Source organism: Vicia villosa, linkage group LG7 (genome assembly GCF_029867415.1).
Source record: "Vicia villosa cultivar HV-30 ecotype Madison, WI linkage group LG7, Vvil1.0, whole genome shotgun sequence".
NCBI lineage: Eukaryota > Viridiplantae > Streptophyta > Magnoliopsida > Fabales > Fabaceae > Vicia > Vicia villosa.
The window spans coordinates 102,933,929-102,950,549 of NC_081186.1; the positions used below are offsets into that span (position 1 = coordinate 102,933,929).

The window sequence follows — 16,621 nt, forward strand, 5'->3', positions numbered from 1 at the left end:
CGGTATTCAATTAAATGTATGGGTATCAAAAAAATTTACCTTAATTCATTCTTACAAAATTTATGTGACATTTTATATAAACTATTTTAGGTTTAATATATATTTTAATTTTTTAATTTAATTTAATATTTTGCTTTAGTTTCTTAATTAAAAAATATTACATGTTAGTCTTTTAACTTTTCTTTTTTTATTTTATTTGATCTCTTCCGTCATTTTTTAGAAAAAAAAAATGTTAAATTCTGGTGTCGTGTGATTCAGCATTTATACTATAAAGTAAAGTTTTTATTTAATATAGTTCTATTGTAATCATCTTAATAATACATATTTAAGTGAAAATCCTACTTCACATTTGGATTTTGAGCCCTGTTGTACATCTACGTCTCACTATAACTTCAAGTTTTTTTTACCAAAAATTGATGGAAGAAATCAAATAAGATAATCGAAGTGAAGTTAAGGGGTTAACTTATAACATTTTGTAGTTAAGGAAATAAAATAGAACATTAAATTAATATTAGAGACATGTGCACTAAATATACCACTATTTAAAAATTCTATTTTTAATTAATATGGAATTTCTCAATATTATTTTAAAAAACTCTTAACTAAATTTTCCCTAAACTCCTTTTGTTACCTTAATTATTGTAAATTTTATTTTTGGTCACTTAAATTACTTTTATTCTATTTTAACTCATAAAAGTATTAGACATTTGAATATATTAAATTTTTATGTTTTATTTTAGTCCTTTCAATTATATTATATATTAAACAATAAATACTTTTTATATAACATTACATTTTAGTGATTATGAATCTCACTTATAAAAATGAAGAATTAACCATAGAAAATATATGATGGACTAAACCAAAATGATAAGCATCTAAAATTTGTAACAAAAAACCAATATAAAAAGAGAGGGAGAGGAAAAAACTTACATAAAGAATTGAAATTCTATTTTAACAATAATACCTAAAACTTACATAAAGAATTAAAATTCTATTTGCATTATTTTTAATAATATTCCAATTAATTCTTGGAAATATCAACACTTATATTAAAAAAATAATTAAGATATCCAATCCCAAAATCCTAGTAATTGTAAAATGAGTCATTATTACCTTGATAAACTGAAAATAAAGTCAATGATTAAGGTCTTAATTAATCAAATTAAATTCAATAAGTCTCTAATATTTAAGCCCAATATTTATGACTTTTCTCTCTCTCAAGCACACTCACATATTACATATGCACACAAACCCCACCAACTCTACTCAAGAGTTACTGATCTTTGATGCTTAAAGTGTTCTACCCTTGTACTTTTCTCTTTCATTTTCCTTTTCTTTGAATAACAATGATCACAGTACTTTCACAGTTCTCATGTCTTCAAACTTTACTTCAGAAAAAATTGATGAAACATTGGTGTTCAAAAACTTAGGTTTATGTTTTACTGTCACATGCATTCATGTTTTGTTTCATATGATTCTGTTTCTACTGAAGTTACTTCAATTTGTTCTGTCGTTGGATTTTTTTTGTGAAAGCTGAGAGGTTTTTTCAGTTGATCTAGCTTTCATTGAGCAGAAAATGGAACTGTTGCTAATTTTGATGCTATTTAAGGTGCATTTTGTCTTCAGTGCTCAACAGGTTCATGAATATTCAGGTATGAATGAGTGTGTTTTGAGTTCTTAATTTATTGATGAAAAATGAATTGTTGTTCCTAATTCATATATTTGGGATATTTGCTGGTTCAATAGTTTTTGGATATTTATAGTGTATAATGATATGGGTTTATGTGATGATTTTCTCTCTTTTAAGGTTAATGTTAGTGTAATGTAGATGTTAATTTATTTCATTTCTTTCATTTTGTGCAGTTTGATATGAAACATTTCACAGTATTGAACAATTATGATTAATTTCTAGATTTTAAATTACTCTTTTAGATAATATTTGAAGTGAACATTGGATCAAGATCAAAGATCTAGTTGGTTTGCTCCAATGCTGTCAATGGCAGAAACATTTTGTTCAAATTCTGCTAAAGTTGTTATAGCTGCCATTCCACAACACTTTGTACTAAATCGCTTATAAAATTTATCGTTTACACTTGCAGACTCCAACCTACTACATTTCAGGTTCAGTGGTCATTTAAGTATTGCAGTCCCACCAACAGTGGCATCTTCTTATGTTCCTTCAAGTATTGCACAACCACCTGCCAAGTCATTGTCGGGCGTTCCTGCAAGTATTGCATTTCCACCTTCCAAGTCAAATGTCAGAGCTCCTACAAAGAAACCGAAACATGGTTCTTTGGATTCTCCAATATCACATCATAAACATCACTATACCGGAAAAAAGAACCGCAATCCAGCTCTAGGACCGATCTCCACAATCCAAGCGCCTGCTTACAACAGTCAAGGTTTGATTTTCTGACCGAAAGTGCTTATATAAAGTTATTACACGACTTTTACACTGAAATTGTCTTGAATACATAGGTCCTTCATACCTTAAACCACATCCTCCTTTCTCTTCACCAAACACCAAGTTTATCCATGCACCTGTGCCTGCACCTGCACCATCACCAGCATTTCGATCAGGCCATCTAAATGGTATATATCCTTATTTATATCACTGCTTTAAATTTTATTCTTTCATTTCACTTACCTTTTCTTTTAAATATCACCTGACTATTTGTTAACTCTTTGTTCATCAATCATCAGTTCCGTCTCTTCCACCTAGAATTTCACCTATAGGTTCATCCTTGAACAAGATTAAGACTCCACCGCCAGCATATGCGTTGGTTCTTCCCCCTCCACCTCCTAATAAAGGTATTCTAAACTTAATCCTGTATATATATTAGCTCAAAGTATCGTTTAAGTTACATGTGTTCGTTCTTTTACAATCATTTCAATAAACCTATCTGATGTTGATCTTCCTGCAGATTGCTTATCCGTTACTTGCTCAGAGCCGCTGACATACACACCTCCTGGATCACCTTGTGGTTGTGTATGGCCACTTCAAGTTAAAATCCGTGTCAGCATTGCAACATACAAGTGTTTTCCTCTGGTTTCAAAACTAGCTTATGAAATTGCAGCGAGTGCTATGCTGAACCATACGCAAGTTCGTATCGTGGGAGCTGATGCAGCTAATCAACAACTAGAGAAAACCGATATTATCATTAACATGGTACCAAAAGGAGTAAAATTTGATGATACCGTGGCATTATTAATATACAAGAAATTCTGGCACAAGGAGATTCTAATAGATGGTTCCCTCTTCGGTGCTTATGAAGTACTCTATGTTCATTATCCAGGTTATACATTGATTACAATTTTGTTAAGATTATTTATGATATCTAGTGAATTTATATTGTATGCTTGGTTTCATTAGTTGGCATCTCTCTAGATTCATACTTTTGGATAATGCATGCATGCAGGTCTTCCACCTTCACCACCTTCAAATCCCTCGGGTGTTTCTAGTATAGACGATGGGCCGAATCAAGGTCATGACAATAATGGAATGATGATGAAACCTTTAGGAGTAGCTATACCAAAGAAAAAGGAAGAAGGGAGCAACGGAAGAATGGTTTTTATAATTGTGCTGTCATCAGTTACCGCTTTTGTACTAGTCCTTGGACTTGCTTGGCTTTGTCTGTTGAAATACAGTTCTTGTATTCATCAACATGAAAAAGCTTCAGATAACTTAATGTCATCCTCTTCAAAACACTTAAGTAAGTCCAATTACTGATTCAGCTAAAGCTTTATTGATTCTTTGAGCATCATAAAAATGGAATCATTATCAAAGGATGTTATTTTATAGAATTTAATTTGAATGTGGCAGGGGCTGCCGGGCCATTAAATCATGGGATTGTGTCAGGATCTGGATCACGTTCCTTCGGTTCGGGAACAATAGCATTTATAAGATCTGCCAAGAATTTTTCCTTGATTGACTTAGAGAAAGCAACAAATAACTTTGACTCTTCTAGAATATTAGGAGAAGGTGGCTTCGGACTTGTTTACAAAGGTATTATGAATGATGGGAGGGACGTAGCAGTAAAGGTTCTCAAAAGAGATGATCAGCGTGGTGGCCGTGAATTCTTGGCAGAAGTTGAGATGCTTGGCCGCCTACACCATAGAAATTTAGTTAAACTGATAGGTATATGCATAGAGAAAAGGACTCGTTGCCTAGTGTATGAACTTGTCCCTAATGGAAGTGTGGAATCTCATTTGCATGGTAAGAAAAAGCACTCTTCGATAATTTCACCAATACTTATGTAAAAGCCAATGGTTGGTAATCTCTATTTTACCAGGTGCTGATAAGGAAAGTGATCCATTGGATTGGAGTGCCCGGATGAAGATTGCTCTTGGTGCAGCTCGAGGATTGGCTTATCTGCATGAAGATTCCAATCCGTATGTCATACACCGGGATTTCAAGTCCAGTAACATCTTATTGGAACATGATTTTACACCCAAGGTTTCGGATTTTGGATTGGCTAGAACAGCACTGGAAGAGGGAAACAAGCACATCTCCACTCATGTCATGGGTACATTCGGGTAATAATCCCTTGATCGCACTTTCCTTTCATGTATTGTTGATAATTTTGACGAACTCCATGATTAAAAATCATGTGTTTTGTGCTTGTGTTTTTTATGTGTTTACTTTTGAACTAGGGTTGCTGCTCTAAAAGCATATGAATCGTTTTATTAGAGTTCTTAACAACAATTCCTCAGATTGTAAACTGAATTCATCTCATTGATATCTTTCTTTTGCAGGTACTTAGCTCCTGAATACGCAATGACTGGCCATCTTCTCGTCAAAAGTGATGTTTACAGTTACGGAGTTGTGCTCCTTGAGCTCCTAACCGGTAGAAAGCCTGTCGATTTGTTACAACCGCCAGGTCAAGAAAATCTCGTGACTTGGGTCCGTCCACTTCTCACAAGTAACGAAGGTTTGCAAACAATCATAGACCCAGATGTAAAGCCAAATGTGTCTATCGATACAGTGGTAAAAGTTGCAGCAATCGCATCCATGTGTGTGCAACCAGAAGTATCTCAGCGACCTTTCATGGGAGAAGTTGTTCAAGCCTTGCAGCTTGTATGCAGTGAGTTTGAAGAAACAAACTATATAAAAGCAAGTAACTTTCACGAAGACGGTCTTACAATAACTAAGTTGGAAGGGAAGTTTTTTGAGGTTTCAGATGAGAGAGTGGAGTTTTCGGAGAGTCAAAAATCACTTTATGGCTATCAATCTGGTGAAGAAAATGTAAGATTATCAGCTTCAGAGCTGCTTAGTACTTCAGGCCGGGAATTTGAGTCATTCAGGAGGAAATCAACTTCGGGGCCTATTACCACCGAGAAGAAAAGACATTTCTGGCAAAATTTGAGAGGTTTGTCTAAAGGTAGCACAAGCGATCATGGATTTTCAAATAAACTATGGCCTGGATCCCATTAAGCTTTCGCCACTTCTTAAAACAAATCATGATGTTTATCTTTCTTCTTGTTATAAAAAAATGGATTTTTTTTCATGCTCAACACCAATAAACTTGTGTCCTTGTATAAGCTATTTTGTGTTACCATTGAAATAGAAACTTGAGGTGTATCATGTATTTTCTCATCTCCTGAAGTAATATAGTCAGATATGAAACACTATCACATGCAGTTTATTAAAGCCAAGCGATTATATAAGAACTTTATCTTGAATTTCAGTGCACTTCAACAATATTTTTTTAGCTATAATTACAGAAAAAGTAAATCACTTAATTGTTGAGTGAATACTTAATTCTCTGGAAAATCAGGAAGCATAGACAAATTTGTTCAAAGGAGTTTAGTTATGTACACCGTAGCACCGACATGACACTGACACTTATTATTACATTTAATTTATTCATTTTTTCAAATTATTATTGATGTCGACGTATCAGTGCGATGTCTTGTCTTGTGTCGTGTACCTAATACTACATAATGCAGATATATTAAATTGGTAATGAAAATAAACAACTTCTATTGTGATTCTGTGTAGTTATACATTCTGGTTCTTATGCCTTTTTTATAAATTAAAGAAAAATCAATTTACTAACCAAAAATGACTATTATTTTCTCTTGAAATAGAAGCTAAAATACTTCACCAAAGTAACTTATTCCTCCTCAAAACCAAGACTTTCTTGATTATTAATAATAATTTTTTCTAGAAATTACAACAAATAAACTACATCCATTTCCAATCCTACAGCCAATTGTTTTTTGTTTTGTTTTTGTTTTTGATGTGCAATAGTTTTCTTATCTTCATATTACACACATTTGTTTGTTTCTATAACACTTGAAGTGAATCTTCACACTGCACTTCATTTCATCCTTATATACCAGCCAATTTTCCCAACCTATCTCTCAATATCTTCACTCCCATGTACCTGTCACAAACATAAACAGAATATACTTAGCACTATTTTACGATAGCACGTGTTTATCAGTGTCACGAATATGATTCATGTATGCATACGTAGCACGTACCTTCCCATCATCATTACAGTGGCTTGAGGATTTGTTCCCGGTGATTCAGTAAACGTCGAACCATCGACAACTCGAAGTCTATCAACATCAAGAACCTTATAATCAGGACTAACTACCTTCCCGACATGACATCCACCGTGATAATGCCAAATCGTGATTATAGTGTCTTTGCAGAACTGCTCTAGGGATGTTGTGTCATTGGCATTTTTCGGTATGAAGTTGACATTAGCCTTCACACTAAGGTTAAGAAGTTTCTCGGCGGTTTTTTTCTTACACATTGTGTAGTTTGTGAAGTGTTCCGACTGGATTACTTTTAGTGCCATTCTGATCCCGTCGACGCAGCGTTTCAGATCGCGCGGATGACTGAAGTAGTTGAAGGTAATAGAAGGATTGTCATTCACATTGGTGTTGATCAACTTGAGCTCGCCTACGGACCAAGCACTGCCGACTTTTGACAAGACAAAGCCTCCCTTGAATGCTTCGACCGGTATGTCTCTCTTGTTCTTCGCGTAAGCTTGAATAGCTTCTATTGATCTTTGCTTCGGAGGAATTGTCGAAAGTTGTCCAATCTGGTTTATCATTGAAAAAATGAAATATTACTTTACTTCTTGCTAGTTTCAATTTTCTGTTTTCATTCTTAAGTACGAAAGTCTTATTGTTTTCACTTTATTTCTCGATTTTAAAGATTTGTATAGGAAACATATGAAACAACTACAAATCATTGAAATCGAGAAACAAAGTGAAAACGGAAACCTTATTGCATACCTCAGCGGACATGATACCGTGATGGCAGTGAATGCTGCTGTTGGACTGACTGAATCCGCTACTAGCCTCAATGTATATACCTTTCTTGGTGATACCTACGGTTTGAATGAGTGATTGATGAACTGGCCTATGAGAAGGAACATAAAGTGCATTCATCGGATTATCTATCATTCCCTTTCCAACGAAACGGTTGTTAAGAATCACTGAGATGTTCAAGTTTTCGAGATCATCTTTAGGCCCAATTCCACTTAGCAATAGCATTTGAGGTGAACCAATTGCTCCACTAGACAATATAACTTCACTTTGCTTATCATTTCCCAACATTGCTTCATGTTGTTTCCCATTTTCATCAGTGAAAATAACCCCTACAGCTTTTGGTCTTTTACCTGCAACAGTAGCATGTTACTTCAGTCACAAGTAACTTTCAAAGGCCTAGTTGGCCGTAATTTCGGATTCGGATTCTCTGCAATCACAATGATGATGTTATAGATACCTGTTGTATCAAAAACAATTTTTTGGACAGTGGCATGGACCAAAACGGTAAGTTTGTCCGGGTTTCCAGAAGCAAGAAGTTCAGCAGATGTGTGACGACGCCCAAATCTGTCGAAAATGGTTCCACCAACTTTTGTTCCATAAATATGATCATAAGTGAAGCCATTAAAAGGAGAGACCCCAGTGTCTATAAGGCTGTCCCTCACTGCTCTTTGAAAAGGCGAAAACTTCGGACGATGAACAATCTGCTTCTCAACCCAAGGGTATGACTCATTTACAAGCTTTGCATCCCAACCTACCTTACTTATAAACCTGCATTTCATATTCCATATAAACTTTCGAATTTAATCCGTATGCATTGTCAGAATATAAATTTCTTACAGTATTAATCAATTATAATCGTTAGATTATTTAACATAGTTGACTAATTAAATCTATCTTAAAATTCATAAATACAATTAGTTGGTTGAGAAAAGAAGGTTGATCAGTGTTCTGGCGTGTAAGGTGGGCTATAGCCAGGGGTGGCAAAACAAATCTTGTCTGCCGGTCATGTTCGTTTAACCTGCAATATTTTATGGACTGGGCCAGGATTTTAGACCCACACCTTATACTTTGTCCGCCCAACCTCGTTTTTAGGCCGGCTTTTGAGGGCGTAGGCATTAGTAGGTCGGACATGGGATTTTCTGCCACTTTTAGGCCTTGGGAGTGCATGGCCCGCTCCGCCCCATTTTTTGGCGGGATGAGTCAAGGTTTTTGGTCCGCCCTGTCTTTTTTATTTTAATACTTTCGCACGGCGAGTCTAAATTGGACGGACATGTCCATTTGCCATATATAACTATAACATTGGTCTAAAATTTTGCTATGATTAAATCGTGGTTACATAAATTCTCATTACACATTTTTCACTGTTAAATAGACTCACAAAGTTTTGTCATGGTTCTAAGTTGAGAACCACGGAACTTCATAAGTTTAAGATATATCGGGAGAAATTAATTAATAGTACTAGTATAAATGAATTGATAAAAAAAATTACCAATTAATAATGAATTTAATTAAATTTTGTAGTTAGAAAACTGTTACATTTAATTATAGCAATGGTTGGGACCATGCTGAAAAATAACTTGAACCATTTAATATAAAATGCTTTCTATCAACTAAACTTCTACCTGTGTTAGTTATAGCCTCTAATTAATACTAACCACTTTTAAAAATTCTAGAGAAAAAAAAGGCATAAAATAAATAAATATTTAGCATTATATAACCCACTTATATAACCTAACTCTCTAAATTAAATGCAACAAAACAACTACTGGAGGTTCTTATGTCTTAATATGGACCTCTAATATCTAAAGGGCACCCTTAATGAGATTCACCAAAGTTGGAGGTTTTTTTTTCTTATGACAATGAATGTATTTTTTTCAGATCTATCTTCCTACCTAATCACTTTAAAAGGACCACAGCTAGCATTTAATTCAATTTGACAAGTCTTTCATATAAGCAAAATGCAAACACAAATGTCACCAACGTGAAAGGGAGGGTCAATATTTACTATTTTAGCCTAAACAAATAAATTTTCTAATGCATGGATCTCACCTCTATTCTAGCCTAACTACTATTTCTTTCTTAATTAAGTGGTATTTAATCATTATAAATATTTTTTCTAATAATTTATAGGTCGAATTTCATTTCTTAAAAATGAATAAATTAGATGATGTGGGTCCGAAACTACGGCATTCAAAATCAGATGTCTCTCTATAATTATCATCTGAATTATCTAAATAGTATTAGTAGTAATAACTATACACATGCATTTATAAAGATATTTAAGAAATTTTAACAATTAATACATCTTAAGCAACTTTAATAATAATAAAATATTACCTTAAGTAACCAAAAAAAATGTAATTTGGGTATGTATATATTTATTATTAAACATGGAAGAATAAAACACTGACAAACACTTGACCAAAAAAATCACTGACAAAGAATTAATACATCATCATCTTCCACATACCTAGATGCAATGTATTCCTCTGAAAGAAAAAAATTAATAAACCAAAATTTTGAACTATACCATATAGTTTATAATTTATAAACTCACATAATTAAAATAAACAGGTCTGATAAAACATTTTCCACTCAAATTTTTTACTTCATTCGAATACAAATTAATTCAATCACGTTAAATCAATTCAATTAGTAGTTGTGCAGAGACATCAGATGCAGAGACATCAGATGCAAGGACGTGATTAAGATCAATTTTATCCGAACAAAAACTTGAAAAATCAACTAGTATGAAGAATTGAATTTACCTTGGGCTAGCTCTAGTATAGAAACCAGCATTAATAGAAGTGCCACCACCTAAGACTCTTCCTCTTGCATTAAAAACTCCATCAGTTGAAACAAAGTACTGTGAAGCTGAAGTTGATGAAAGATCTGCCAAAGTAATATGAAAATTCTCAAGAAATGTTACATTTGGATTAGTGAATGGTACACCCCCTCTTTCAAGTAACAACACACTGAAATTCTGTGAAAGTGTTGCTGCTAAAGGACACCCTGCACCTCCTCCTCCAACTATTATATAATCATAAGCTTTGTTCAATGATGCATCTGAAGTTGATGGTACTGATGAAAATGAACTAGCTTTTTTTATATAAGGGTACTCTTGTTTTCCTGCAAATCAATCACATGCAAAAATGAAAGTAAAAGATAGATGAGAATTTAGCCTATGGTGTGAGAAAAATGTTGTGTGGTGATTGATGAGAAAGAAATGAACCTTGAGAAAGAGGTAGAAATTTGCAGTTCCAGAAGCATAGAAGAAAGAACAGTGAGAATTTAACTGTTTGAATTGAAGCCATAGGAATCTCACAGGCTTTTACAAAAATGTTTACTCACTCACTCAAGAACTTGTTTCTTCTAAATCTATAAGTGTCTTCCTCTGGTTGGTCTTGTTTTCTGTGTACATCATATAAATACTTTAAAAAATATGAGACCTAACTACTATAACTTAATTAGGATAGTAACATGATTAATTAGTATTAGCATGGAAGATTAGAAGACAAATATAAATTAACAACATTAACTAACTACCAGGGTGGACTACACTACAGAACTCAAAATGTCTCACAGTTAAACCGTAGTTAATTAGTATCTTATAACAGATTTGTCACGGTTAAAATGTGACTAAATAAATTATTTATTTATTTTGGCACAGATGAACCCTGTCAAATTTATATAAGACCTCCAAAAATTTAAAATGATTCTGCTAAGGATTATATTAAGTTTCTGTATATAACTAACCTAACTACTATATTCTCAAATCGCATCTGCAATAGAATTAGATAACGAGGATCTTTTTAATATTAACGGGAGATTCTGAATTCAAATTCATTCGTAAAAACGTATGACTAGTAAATCTCTTAAAAACAAAGTTTTATTGTCTGGTATAGTTCTCGCGATTTATGAGATTAATAATCTCTGTAATTACATGTATATAGCATATGTATATACAATATTGATATTCAAAAACACTTGTAACTATAAGTGAATAAAGCATTTAATGATGAAATGAATGCTGCGGTTAGAGTCAAGTGTCTACAACCGTTCGATTTGACAGTGTATTTTCTGATGAATTTTATACAAAGACAGCTCACTCACTAGGCTATACAATGTGTAATAGTAAAGTTGTATATATTTAATATGCAACCAAAACTATACAAAATTCTTTTATTATTTTTCTCTTTATTATGGTTGATGTTATAAGAGAGAGCATTGTCTAGACATTGTCTATTCAACTAACCATTGTACTTGAATTAACAGCCATTAATTCCATCTTTCATTGTTCAGCAAACTACAGTAAGAAGGACCATGGTGAAGGAAAAAGATGGAAAAACAAAAAGTAGTTTGAATAATTAATTGTATAGCTTGAAAAAGTAAATTTATCTCCTTTTGCTTTTTTTTCTTTGTGAATTGATCACGGCAATATAGATTTATGTTGGTAATAATGTTCACTACTAAAGGTATTCTACATTTAGTATAGGTTTTTTTTATCATGGAAATTGATGTATATGGCTATGCTTGTGAATTTAGTGACTAGTTTAATTAGGAAGTTAGTTTTTGTGTCAAATGACCAATGCCAACGTTGATGGAGTAGTGTTTTAATTTGCAAATGATTCTCCAAAACTTGCATTGTTTTGTATAGGATGCATTTAGAAAACCACAATTTCAAGATGAAGTAACTTACAAATAACTTGAAGAACTTATATTGATTTATTTGAGCATGATCATGCATTTTACGGTCATACATACTCGATCATGAAGTTCATAGATATTATTCATGTATATGTACAAAGGAGAAATCTCGTCTAGATAACTCATGCTGCTTAGCATGATTTGTGTAGAATATCCATCAATTATCTTTATGATCATTCGGTTATGGACAATGTTTGAAAAATAATAAAATATCCAACTCCACATCTAGGATCCATAGTGATTTTAGGTTGAAGTGAGACATACATCATTATCACTATGAGAATAACTTATAACACTTACAAAACATGTTATATGTTATTCTCATAATGAGTCAATCCAGTATAAATATTACTTCTAATATTTATACCCAGGTGAAAGCTTGATATCTCATATCTATTACCCGTGAGATATGGTCATCAGTCTACTCACAAAATAGTATTTACGCATCATTGTTATCCAACATAAGAGTAAAGTTTGACTACAAATATTTTAAGAATATCATGTGTATGTTTAATAAAGTCTCACAATTAAGTCATATTTTATGTGCCATTAAATAGATAAATTATTCCAAGGAGTTTATTATGTAGTTTTGATGACTCCTCGGCAAGTGTAACGATAGTATCGAAGTAATAATTAAAAAGATTGTCTCCACGAGTATTGTAATTTAATAAAGTAAGTAATTAAAAGGGGGTTTTCGTTCGAAAAGCAGTTATAAAGCGAGAAATTATAAGGAGAAATTCAAGGCGAGAAGAGCGATTAGATCTTAATTATCGAATCCCCTTATTTTTACATGATAATGAAATTTGTACTGATTGAGTTTCAATTAAGTTATTATCTCACTATTGTTGGAGCACAAGATTGAAGATGAAGATGGAGAGAGAGAGAGAGAGAGAGAGAGAGAGAGAGAAAGAAAGATGTAACAAATTTTCAATAGTGAAAACTCAGTTATGATTTAATTGTAACAAACTTGTTTAAATACACAAAGATTAAACTACCACGTAAGCAAATTATGTCACGTAAAAACGCAGAACAAGGTTCTGAAGCATGTAGCTTATGACTAAACAATATCTACACCTTCTAACTAACAACAGCTTATGAATATGAATTATTTCTAACATCATCCCTTAATTCATATTCAACTAACTAAAATCTACAACACCGATTTCATCTCTCAAATGGATAAAGTCTTCAATCTTGACAGCTTTAGTCAGCACATTTGCAAGTTGCTTCTAAGTGCTACATTGCATAACTTCTAGCACTCCATTATGAACTTAATTCCTCGAAAAATAATATTTTGTGTCAATGTACTTGCTCCTTCCATTCAACACTGGATTATTGGCAGGATTATAGCTGATTTGTTATCAATCATCAACCTCACAAGTTTACTCACCTTAATCTTCAAATCCTACAATAAGTTCATAAGCCAAACAGTTTGACACATAGAGAAAGCACCTGCAATGTAATCAACTTCACAAGTTGACAAAGAAACCACAGGGTTGCTTCTTGGAGCACCAAGAAATGGGACTTCTAAGATACTTGAAGAAATATTCATAAGTGTTTCATCTGTCAACTCTGTCTCCACACCAATCAGAGTATGAATAGTATATCAGTTCTAAATCAGATTTAGCACCAGAAGGGAATAAAACTCTATACCTCAAAATTCCCTTAATATACCTTAGTATCCTAACAGTAGCTTGGTAATGTGACCACTTTGCCTTATTCATAAATCTACTCACAATTTGAACTGCATAACAAATGTCAAGTCTAATGTTACAAAGATACCTCAATGAGCCAACCAATTGTTTAAAAGTTGTAGCATGTACATCATCACCTTCAACATCAGAATCCAGCTTGTGATTCGTCTCAGCAGATGTGATTAAAGACTTGCAATTTGTTAACTCAAATATCTTCATAAGCTCAAGTTCATGCTTCAACTGATGCAAAATTATATCCTTCTCAAAGTACAGAATCTTCAACCCTAAAAAATATTAGGGGTGGCAAGCGGGCATGTCCGTCCCGTTTAGGCTTGCCCCGCAAACGTGCTCAGTGGTATGGTTTGATTAGTATAAAATCGATGTTTACAAATATAATTAAATATTTATGCTTCCTCTCATTTCCAACGTGCTTAGTGGTGTATGGTTTGCATATCAAGGGGGTATTAACATGTTATTTAGGTCTCTAGAAAAATCATCAAGTGCAGAAATAGCAGGTATAGATGAAGTATGTGGATCATGCAAATGTACAGAAGCATTGAGTGTGTGTATGGAAGCAGCAGATACATTGCTATGGGTTGGAGATCCTTGACCACAGGAAGGCAATCCATCAGTAGCTCGAGATGATTCTCCAAAAATACGTGAGGATTTAGTTTTCTCCATTCGCACTAAAACATGTTGAGACAACCAACTATGCTTGTACTATGGTTGTTCAACAAGCATTTTTCTATAATCACATAAGACAAAACATATCATAATCACAATGAGGGTATACTTCAAGAATTAACAAACAACTATCCAATAGGACTTAAATATAATGACAAACATTATTTTCAAACAATAGCTCAAAACAGAACTCAATTAAACAAAGTGTCTGAGTTTTAACTTTCTTATTAACAATCTGAATTTTAAAATTTGGGATCGAAGTATTGGAATTCATATCACCATAAGCCCTAACACCTCAAATGCTCAAAACTCAAACCAAAACTAAGTTGTAGAAAAATGATATAACATTTCTATTAGATGGAATATAATGTAGCTTAACTAGAATGTAGAATCCATAAAAAAATTACATGCATCAAAATAAATAAAAAATTAAAAAAAAAAGTGTGGATGAAAAACCTATCAATATTCTTCAAATATGAAAATTAAATGATCGAAATTAATTAAGGGAATTAGTTTGAATGAAAATGTATAGAAATTGAGAGAATTTTTAAAGAATGTTGAATTCGAATTTTTGAAAAGATTGTGTGTGTTGACTTGATTTCAAATGTAAGGGAATAAAGAGGAAAAAGTATTCAGATATATCTGAATATTATAATTTAAATATTTTTTTTTTGGTAATGAGTAGTCTTTTGATGAAGTTGTTTTATTGTAATATCTGGTGTTTCTAAATTTCAACTCAACCGTTCAAAAGAAGTATTTTTTTTTTTTTAGAGAAGTGCAAAAAAATAATAAAGTTGTAATGAAAAACTCTTAATTAAGACTACAAACAAAAATAAGTATTTTTAAATTTTTTTTTATAGAAGTGCCGAAAAATAATAAAGTTGCAATGAAAAAACTCTTAAAGACATACAAACAAAAAGAAGTATTTTCTATTTTTTTGAGAAGTGCCGTAAAATAATAAAGTTGCAATGAAACACTCTTAATTAAGACGTACTACAAAAGAAATCACAACTAAAACATAAAGGAAAAAAAAAAACATGATAAACCACAATAACGGCCATTAGAATTTATCAATAGAGAACCTTAAAAAAAATGTAGTACAATATCATCATTAATATAGGACTTTATTTGTTTCGATAGAAAAAAATATATATGAATTGCATAACGACAAAATAGTGTTGTAAATATGTCTTAAATATGCTTTAAAAACAAATACCACTATATTTCATTTCATCTAAAAATATAATGCGTGAATAGAAAATATTTTATTCGTATATAAAAATTTGGGATCTGTTTGAACCATTAGTTAATCTCAATAGAAAATTAAAATCAAAAGAAAAAAAAATGAAGAAGAAAAAAAGAGAGAACATAAGCATGAACAAGTGTTTTCGTAGTGGTAATAATAATTAAATATTTATGATATTTAATTTAATAATATTAATTTTTATGGTTTGAAGAAATTATAAATTCAAAATTATGTATTGAGTTTAATAACATTGATATTTCTCTTTTGAATTAGTTAAAATCAACAAGATGAATTAAAATCAAAAGAAAAAAAATGAAGAAGAAAAAAAAGAGAGAACATAAGCATGATCAAGTGTTTTCGAAGTGGTAATAATAATTAAATATTTACGACATTTAATTTAATAATATTAAGTTTTATTGTTTGAATAAATTATAAATTCAAAATTATATATTGAGTTTGATAATATTTATATTTCTCTTTTGAATTAGTTAAAATCAACAAGATGAATTATTTTTTATGAGACAAGATCAAATGACACTAACATATCAAACTTAATAATATGACATTTTTGATAACTTTTCGTCTCATATCCGTATAATAAAATTCATTGTTGGATTAAAAGTTGTTATCATATAGATCACGTCTATAAAATTTCACATCAATCAAAAATTATTTGATATGTTAAAGAGAATGATCATAATTAACGGTTTTATTTTATAAAATTTTATAAGATATTAGTTTTTATGTATTTCCTTGACACGTTATATGATTTTCGATTGATGTTAAATTTTATAGACATGATCTATATGATTATAGCTTTCAATTCAATGGTAAATTTTAATATACGAAAATTAGGTGAAAAGTTATCGAAAATGTCATGTTACTAAATTTAACACCTCTGTGTCATTTCATGTTACAATTTTTTTTATCTCATTATTATTGACAACCGGGTAACATTAATTTCCACATGCATGTATGACATAAAAATATGCTACAA

At 31.9% G+C, this 16,621-nt stretch overlaps 2 protein-coding genes across 2 annotated transcripts; one reads left to right on the forward strand and one right to left on the reverse strand.

The window, feature by feature from the left end:
• The first annotated feature begins 1,222 nt into the window (after positions 1 to 1,222).
• On the forward strand, positions 1,223 to 5,484 carry LOC131616265 (receptor-like serine/threonine-protein kinase ALE2). The gene is made up of 9 exons (XM_058887546.1): positions 1,223 to 1,655; positions 2,103 to 2,405; positions 2,482 to 2,595; positions 2,707 to 2,814; positions 2,928 to 3,299; positions 3,423 to 3,716; positions 3,827 to 4,219; positions 4,296 to 4,539; positions 4,759 to 5,484. The coding sequence occupies exons 1-9, from the start codon at positions 1,580 to 1,582 to the stop codon at positions 5,435 to 5,437; spliced, it is 2,583 nt and encodes an 860-aa protein (XP_058743529.1). The 5' UTR covers positions 1,223 to 1,579; the 3' UTR covers positions 5,438 to 5,484.
• A 606-nt stretch (positions 5,485 to 6,090) lies between these two features.
• On the reverse strand, positions 6,091 to 10,702 carry LOC131616266 (protein HOTHEAD-like). Its single transcript, XM_058887547.1, has 6 exons — positions 10,526 to 10,702; positions 10,062 to 10,422; positions 7,751 to 8,061; positions 7,258 to 7,643; positions 6,493 to 7,061; positions 6,091 to 6,392 (listed from the first exon to the last, which is right to left on the reverse strand). Exons 1-6 carry the CDS (start codon positions 10,605 to 10,607, stop codon positions 6,338 to 6,340), a joined length of 1,764 nt encoding a protein of 587 aa, XP_058743530.1. The 5' UTR covers positions 10,608 to 10,702; the 3' UTR covers positions 6,091 to 6,337.
• Between the last annotated feature and the right edge of the window lie 5,919 nt (positions 10,703 to 16,621).

Coding starts and splice junctions, on each gene's coding strand:
- LOC131616266 (XM_058887547.1), bottom strand. CDS start 10,607: ATGGCTTCAATTCAAACAGTTAAATTCTCACTGTTCTTTCTTCTATGC. Junction 10,423..10,525: donor ATTTCTACCTCTTTCTCAAG/GTTCATTTCTTT, acceptor ATTGATTTGCAG/GAAAACAAGAGTACCCTTAT. Junction 7,644..7,750: donor AATTGTTTTTGATACAACAG/GTATCTATAACA, acceptor CTACTGTTGCAG/GTAAAAGACCAAAAGCTGTA.
- LOC131616265 (XM_058887546.1), top strand. CDS start 1,580: ATGGAACTGTTGCTAATTTTGATGCTATTTAAGGTGCATTTTGTCTTC. Junction 2,406..2,481: donor GCCTGCTTACAACAGTCAAG/GTTTGATTTTCT, acceptor TTGAATACATAG/GTCCTTCATACCTTAAACCA. Junction 2,596..2,706: donor TCGATCAGGCCATCTAAATG/GTATATATCCTT, acceptor ATCAATCATCAG/TTCCGTCTCTTCCACCTAGA.